The sequence below is a fragment of the Coenobita brevimanus genome, chromosome 23 (genome assembly GCF_032717465.1).
Source record: "Coenobita brevimanus isolate Jiangsu-jjx chromosome 23, ASM3271746v2, whole genome shotgun sequence".
NCBI classification, from domain to species: domain Eukaryota; kingdom Metazoa; phylum Arthropoda; class Malacostraca; order Decapoda; family Coenobitidae; genus Coenobita; species Coenobita brevimanus.
In genome coordinates, this window is record NC_136976.1 from 64878859 (window position 1) to 64887651 (window position 8793).

Here is an 8793-nt window from a genome sequence, read left to right on the forward strand (position 1 = left end):
TAGTGCTGCTCTCGGGTGTTTGACCTTTCTTCTCCTTCATCATTCTTTCCATCCATCCTCTTCTGTCTTTCTTTCCTTCATTCTTTCCTCTTACTTCTGCATCGAGTGACTTTACACTCCCTCTTGTGTCTTTCTTTCCTTCATTCTTTCCTCTTCCTTCTGCCTGTGGGTGACTCTACACTGAGTGATAAGCCAAATGGTTTCCTGTACACCAGGAAACCATTACTACACTGAGTGGTAACCATATAACCAAATTTTGGCTCCTGGTGGTTTAGTGGGTAATAAAGGTGCTCCAATCTGATTGAGCTGGTGAAGGTTTATATCCAAGGGGTGGTTGGGGTTTATTGCTCACGTAATGCCACTCAGGGATGAGTGAGGCTGGTCACTGTCATCTTAAATGTCAGGACCAACTTTCCTAGCCCCGGGCTCCTACGCTTCTCATGGGGAAACGTAGGATTAGATGATGGATGGATGGATGGATTATTTTTATTATTATTATTATTATTGTTGAGGTATTCAGAGGTTAGAGAGATTGCATCATTAGTGATGGCAACGGAGTCATGTTCAGAAGCTTTTTGCTGAGCGGAAAGACTCATGTTGTATTTCATTTGGTTTATTTAAGGATATTTTTTCAGTTTAGGAGGTGAATGTGTTGTGTGTAGATAATGAGACATTAGGAGCAAGTTACAGTAGTCTCACTTTACAGTGAGTTGAGATCGAATGTGGGAAAATATCATAACACCAGTGGTGTGGGGCACGAATATGACTAGTACGGGATACTTTTAGGGCAAATAAAATGTTGTAAACATTCCTTGTAATTGATTTTTAAATATCTATTTGTGTTGTCTGTGATTGTAATATACAGTACATGCAGGCATTTGAAAACCTGCGGGCATTTGATTTGGAGATAAAGTGTATTCCTGTATATTTTCTAAAATGAATGAAAGAATGGGTTTTATTGAGTTTTGTTGTTTTAAGCTCATTTCACGAAAAACAATACTCATCTCTATATACTGATACATATTTATTGTACTTCAGTGGAGATGAACGTTGTCTCAAATTATTTTACAAAAGGAATCGGACAGTTTGGACTTCATAAACATAGTGTTAAGATGGCATCTGGTTACAAAGTAACTTTTTGAAAGGAAGTTTTTTTTTTTTTTTTCTTGTCTTGTACCCCCCTTTTACATAAAAATAAAGAAACCAAAGACATATACAGTACTGAATAGAGATTCTGAAAGATGGACTTCATAAAGCGTTAAGGTAACACTTTGAAAGGAAGAGGTTGTTTGTTTGTTTTCTTGTCTTGTACCCTTCTTTACATAAAATAAAGAAACCAAAGGCAGATATACAGTACTGAATAGAGAACCTGAAAGGTGAGTGTGTATTTGAGTAAAAAATACTCATATCAAGCAACCATTCTGTAGTCTTGGTCAAGACATACTTTTTTTCTCAGAACTGCCCTTCCGGAAGTAGGGTTTGTCTTTCACACTGCAGCATCTAATATGCCGCAAAATACTGTATACCTACCAATTTGGACTCAACTGGTTGCTACATAATCGACCATAACAACAACAAACTATCCTCTCAGTTACAACGACCAGTTACACCTATCAGTTTAGACTCAGCTGGGTGCGACTTAACCCCTAAAGTCTGCAATTCGCTCAGGGGCCGCCCCCCCTCCCCCCCAACTGCAAAAAAAAAAAAAGGGGGGGGGGTGTTTTTCAAGTATTTTAAATAATAAAATTTATGGCATATATTTCAAGAGCAAGAATTTACACACCCACAGATGTAAGTCTCCTCCAGATTGACCGAGTAGTTCTTGCACAGCAGCACGGCAAAGATAATAATAGTTACCCTTACCAGCCTGGCGAGAGGCGGTACGTCGCAGAAAATGGCCTCATTACAGTGACTTACCTGTCAAAACTCATAATATTCAAGGTGAATAATGTTCCTAGACATTAATGAACGTTGCCTAACTAAACCTGAATGAAAAATACAGTAAAACCTCTACAATTCGGCATCCTTCAAGTTGGAAACCTCTACAACTCGGGATGGCTCCAAAATATTCATTTAAAAGATCAAAATTCAAAAATTCCCAAAAATGCACATGTGAGAGGAAGAGAGTCGGCAAAAATCCCTCCAACTCGGTAAGATGCCGAGTTGTACAGTAATGTTTAAGTGTTTAGTGTTTAATTCCCCAGTTAAGTACAAGTGATAAATACATTACAGTATGGCCTTTATAGTGTTAATTGTGCTTTACGTAGTGTACAGTGTCAAGTACAGTACAGTAAAGGTGTGCCCAAAAGTGATCTTAAGCCCCCCTAACACCTCCAAAAACTACTAAAAGTCCTCCTTCATGCCTGGAATACACCCTAAAACTGCATGGAATCATGGTAAGGCAGCTTTTACTATTTATTGTAAAAATTTTTAATTTTTTTCCATTTTTTCCTTTTGTATGTGTGTGTGCTGGGGGGGAAACTAAAGTTCATCCCTACAACTCGGCAAATAGGCTAACTCAGCAAGGCTTGCACATGTATTATGCCGAGTTGCAGAAGTTTTACTGTATTAAAGTTGTCCACGACTAGGAGTGTATCCCGCGAGGGACACTGTTCCACAACAGAGTCAAGTTTGGTGTAGAATAGCTCTTTAGAATAGCTCTTTCTCTTCAAGATCACTCATCTCAGTTGGAGCATACACTGCAATAAGAGAGAGAAACCCCAGGGAGTGCTTTGTTCTCACCAGCATTATATGCTTATCAACTGGAGTAACCCTGTCAACACAGGAGACAAAAGTGAGCAACAGTTGCCGCAGTGACACCCCTAAGATGGGCACCATCGTCACAGCCAGGCCAGTAGTATGTGTAACCACTGCTACTGATCTCACCATGCCCGGGTCGCCTCACTTCAGAGATTGCAGCTATGTCGACTCCCATTTGCCCCAGCTGTTGTGACAACAAGGCTTAGAACGCTCCAAGCCCCCACCTGCAGTGCCTTCCGAAGGTTAAACCCGCAATTGGAGCCTCGGGCTCGTGCGTTGTTTGCACCACCACGACACAAAATCAAAGGATGGTCTGGCCTAGGGCCCCCTCCCATCATTCGGCTGCTGGGGTCTCATAGGCTTTACCCAGCAGCCATCATGATGGGTGCCAGCATGACAGGGCCCCCAAAAGCCCTGTCAGGCTGGTGCCTAAGGGAGGACCCCCCGGCAAAACTGGATCAGGGTCCGGCAGTATACACTGACCCCTATCGCTCCTCTTATTTTGCGTGGGGTTGTTTTTTGCAGGGAAGGGATGCACACCCCACCCTAACCTCCCAAGTCAGGAGAGGGCTCACCACTAGCCTATGGACAGAGGCATGGAATCCCTGACTATGTCTATCCATGTTTTGCCTCAGCATTTTCCTTCTACTGGGTGGATTGCCAACCAAGGCTAACGAGCTCCACGTACCCTACTTGATGGCCGTTGGCTCATCTGCCCTTTGACAGGTCTTGTTTTTCATCCTGCATGGTGTCTGGTTACTCTTCTCTCTGGCCTAGACCAGTGGGGGGTGCAGGTTTAGTCGCCAATGATCTGACCACGAAACAGGTAATACTGGATTACATGGTACCTGAAGCAGAACAGTGTCTGACCTGACACCAGTAAAAGGTAGGTACAGGAAAGTCCTCCAGTCTGACCACCAATAATCTGAATATCCCAATACTCCGTATTTTGCAAGGCAAAATCTTACGAGTTTTGGGTGGGTCTTTTTTAACATTTTTCTGGGTTTTACCTAAGGATATATCTGGCTTGGACTTGCTCTTAGACTTGGATGATCCTGCCTGCAAATATTCAGCTACACTTGTATGCATTTTCAGTGTCTAAAACAATGACCCATATCATTTTAGGTGTTTATTTAATGATCATGTATGTATTTCTAATTTTTTCAAAGGTCCCACCCAATGGTCTGAAAAAACAGCTGTACGGAAGACCCTCTGTCCCCTGTAGTGTGGATTACAGGACTTTTACTGTATATTTAAAAATCGAATTTCACAAAAATGACAGCGAACACTGACACTGGACAGTGATATAAATGGAGATGCCACTTGAAATAAATACTTGTTTAATTAATGCTTAGTTGCAAACCTCTTATGAGGCACAATGAAGGTCTGAACTGGCCAAGCTGCAAGCCATATATGAAGTACATTTTACATTGGTTCAGAAACAGTGACTCAGGGGAGGTAAACTACCTTACAAAGAATTAACCCTGCAGGTCTTATACCTAAATTTAAAAGGCAAATAAGTTATGGTTGAATTAGGAAGATAATAATATCTGGAGAGAAATGCAGAGTTTGTGAATCTCAGTAGATTGTAATGATGGCACTTACAGCCATTTCCCAGAAACAGTTCCTTAAGGACGAGTACTGCAACCTTTTCCTCTGTTAATACAGTTCTGTTTTCATTGAAAAGGTAGGCTGCATGTCACTTAATGGTATAATAACAACCCATTATCATGATTCTGAATGCAACATAATGGTGAGCTGTCACATATTTCTGTATGATGTAGAAAAGCTGCTGTGTACACAAACAATGATGATATTTTTTATTGCTAATTTATTATTGTTCCATTCTGTTTACATTACTCAGCTGATTCCTTCATGCCTTCACCCACTCGATCCTCCACTCAATAGGAGCAGCAGTAATGATAACACTGGTCTAAAATTCATTCTTGTGGGCATCTAGTTGGTCCAGAATGCTTAGATGAGTACCAACTGGTTTAAATAAGCCTCATGAAAATGTGGCGTAAGTAAATTGTTTGAAATTAAGCAAGCTGCTCATACTTTATAAAGGAACCCATTCAGTTGCAGTTAGTATAATACAGTGCTGTACTATGCTTAGTTACCTTAATAATTAGGTGGATTCTAGTCAGGGTATTTTTAATTTGCAAGAAGTAGGCAAGGTAATATTATTATTTATTAATTGTTACTATTATGAATTTTACGTTAGTTTAACCATAGTTTATTGCCCACATAATACCACTCAGAAATGAGTGAGGCTGGTCACCCTCACCTTGAACCAGGTTCCTAAATTCCTGATGACAAAAAAGGACTGGATGATGATACACATACACAGTTTTTACCACAGCCCTATTGTCATAAAATAGTCTTGTACTTGATATACTATACCTGATGATTATTAACTTTCAATATTTTTCAGCTTGGAGATTCTACAAGGATGCTGACAGCAAGAGCTCCAGAAAGCTGTTTTTATTCACTTTAATTCACTTACCTGCAATTATGGTGTTGATGATTATTAGTAAAAAGCATTACCTTAAAAAGAAGAATGAAACGGGTAGCAGTGGTGCAGTAGGGGAAAAAGGTATTACAAATCATGTACTTAATTCTGCCAGCTAATAGCATTATTTTTTCTTAATGATATGCATGTACAGAATTATGAGTGAGTTGTCATATGTGTATATATATGTAATTAATCATAAGTTACATATCGAAAATGTAACCTGTATAAACGTAATATTGTTTGATTTCCATCTATATTTCATAATACAGTAGTAAAATATCTTTGCAGTTAACAAACTACCCTGCTTAATAAGGTGGAAGTCATTCAGTTATTTAGAGTTTTAAGCTGTCATGAATATCGTGATTATAAGAACAGTTCAGGGGGAAATTTTATTTGTGTTAGCGACATAGGATAGTACAAAGTGGACTGCATAATACAGATGAGTGAAGAAATGCTTTAAGATACACCCACCATGAAAAGATTTGCAACAGTCACTGCTCTGAGGCAGAGCTAAAGTTTTTATTTATTTATTTATTTTTTAATACCTCTGAAACACACCATTTGTTGACTATACAGTAAACACTGTTATCTTTCATTGCAATATCCAACCTGTCCTATCACTCCGGTACGGCCTGTGGACCCTCCAGGGAAACGTCGTCTGTGGCATTTTGGAACCGCAGACTGGGAGGCCCTCAGGCAGTACTTCTTTGATTTTCCCTGGAATGATTATTGCTTCCATGGCCGTGAGCCATCTGAGTGTGCCTTGCGCATTACGGAGGTTATTCTCTCGGGCTTGGAAGCATACATTCCTTTCTCATATCCTTTGACTAACGCAAGAAAGCCTTGGTTTAATCACGCTTGTTCTAATGCTGTCTGCAACAAGGAGAGGGCCTACAAAAGGTACCGGAGCCAACCCACCCCTGAATCACATCATCTTTACGTTTCTGCCCGGAATCGTGCTAAGTCTGTGCTTCGCTCTGCTAAAAATAATTTCATCCGTACTAAATGCTCTCAACTCTCCAACTCGAATTCTTCCCGCTCCTTCTGGCACCTTGCCAAAAACCTTTCTAACAATTTTACCTCATCATCCTTCCCTCCTCTTTTCTACTCTGATGGTTCTGTAGCTATTTCTTCTACTGATAAAGCAGATCTCTTCGCACAGACTTTCTCCTCCAGTTCCACCTTAGACGATTCCAGTGCTGTTCCTCCATCACTTCCCCCCTCTGACTTCCTCATGGCTGACATTAAAATTTCTTCAGCTGATGTATTTTCTGCCATCACTGGCCTCAGTACTAACAAGGCATATGGGCCTGATGGGGTCCCTCCTGTTGTTCTCAAGAACTGTGCTTCTGTGCTTACACCCTGCCTAGGCAAACTCTTTCGCCTTTGTCTGTCAACTTGTACCTTTCCTTCTTGCTGGAAGTTTGCTCTCATTCAGCCAGTCCCAAAGAAGGGTGACCACTCCCAACCCTCCAACTATCGTCCAATTGCTTTAACGTCCTGTATTTCAAAAGTTTTCGAGTCTGTTCTTAATAGAAAAATTTTAAGGCATCTTTCCTATCACAACCTTCTTTCCAATCGTCAGTACGGGTTCCGTCAGGGACGCTCCACTGGCGATCTTCTCACCTACCTTTCAGACTCCTGGTTATCCTCCTTTCGGGACTTTGGCAAAAGCTTTGCCATTGCATTTGACATCTCAAAGGCTTTCGATCGAGTCTGGCATAAATCTTTAATTTCCAGACTGCCCTCCTATGGTTTCTATCCTTCTATCTGTGCCTTCATCGCTAGCTTCCTTTCTGGTCGTTCTATAGCCGCTGTTGTAGACGGCCATTGTTCTTCTCCTAGATCTATCAACAGCGGTGTTCCTTAGGGCTCTGTCCTATCACCAACTCTCTTCCTTTTATTCATCAATGATCTAAGCTGTACATCTAACCCTATCCACTCATACGCTGATGACTCCACCCTTCACCTTTCCATTCGGTTCCCGCAACGCCCACCTCAACAGTTACTTCAACAAACAAGGGATGAGGCTATGGCACACCTAATGTCTGACTTGGCTCGTATCTCTGACTGGGGTAAAAATAATATGGTTGTTTTTAATGCATCTAAGACTCAGTTCTTACACCTATGAACCCGACAAAATCTTCCACAGGTATACCCACTAATGTTTAATAATATTCAGCTTAATCCTGTATCATCCTTGAACATGCTTGGGGTTTCATTTACTCGGGACTTATCTTGGAAAGATCATATTACATCTCTTGTAAAATCTGCTTCCAAGAGATTGGGTGTGCTAAGCCGACTCCGCTCTTTCTTTACCCCTGCACAATTGTTGACTATATACAGGGGTTTTATCCGCCCCTGTGTGGAGTACAATTCTCATGTGTGGGGAGGCTCCCCACATACAGCTCTTCTCAATAGGGTGGAGTCAAAGGCTTTTCGTCTCATTAACTCTCCTCCTCTTACTGACTCCCTTCAACCTCTGTCTCTTCGCCGCACTGTTGCATCTTTATCTCTTTTCTATTGCTACTTTAATGGTCACTGCTCCTCTGAACTGTCTGCTTGCATTCCTCCACCTCAACGACGGGGGCGTAGCACCCGTCTGGCAGCAAACTCTCATCCCTTTTCTGTCCAGCTCTCTAATGCAAGAGTTAACCGTTACTCCCAGTCTTTCATTTATGCAACAGGTCAACTCTGGAACTGTCTCCCTCTGTCTGTATTTCCTGCTGTCTATGATCTCCAGTCTTTCAAATGCAGTGTGTCCAGGCATCCCAAAATGATCGGATCTTGAATTTGGCTCTCTGTCGTATTTTGTTTTTCTCTTGGAGGGAACTGTTACTGCGGGCTCATGGCCTTTGGTTCCTTCTTCCTCGCATAAAAAAAAAAAAAAAAAAAAATCATCATCAGTCGTTGAAGTCCACTGCAGGACCAACCTATCCCTACCGAAGCAGGGATGATACAGCCAATGTATCTCTACCTAGTGGCTTAGGCTGTCTGGTAGAAACTGTATGTAGGGTGAGAAGTGCTTGTAAGTGTGATTGTAATGCTGTAGTGGCTTTGGATGTGTGTGTAGTCTGTGAACCAAGTGTAATTGGCCCGCCTTAAGCTGATAGGGTGCAAGCATACTAGTATGTGACACTGGTTCAACCACAGCACCCCTTGTGTCCGCCAAAGTAGCAAGTGGCTTGGTGAACGCTTCCCAAAGTTTTTACAAATCTGGCGGGAGGTGAACCTACGCTCACCAGTGTGCGAAACGCACACTCTACCACTGTACCACAGAGGCTCCATATATATATACTGTATATATATATATATATATATATATAAAGTGTATAGAGGATATATAATATTCCTCAAAAGAGGAGTGTTGTCAAATGCCAGAAGAAGCTGTGAGAGGACTCTGCACATATAATTGTTTGGTACTGTTATCTGAGGTAAAATGAAGAAATGATAGACTACTACCCACTACTTGTGAAAGTCTCTCTCTGTTATCCACTACTTTATTGCCCTATTAGAGT

General features: G+C 41.3%; 1 protein-coding gene across 1 annotated transcript in view; it reads left to right on the forward strand.

Annotated features, from left to right (window-relative positions):
- Cox10 (Cytochrome c oxidase assembly factor 10) overlaps window positions 1–5762 on the forward strand; it is an 83008-nt gene extending 77246 nt beyond the window's left edge. Inside the window, exon 9 of the mRNA XM_080267157.1 lies at window positions 5195–5762. Within this exon, the coding sequence (XP_080123283.1) occupies window positions 5195–5391 (197 nt within the window). The 3' untranslated portion in view covers window positions 5392–5762. The remainder of the gene's footprint in view (window positions 1–5194) is intronic.
- Window positions 5763–8793: the final 3031 nt, after the last annotated feature.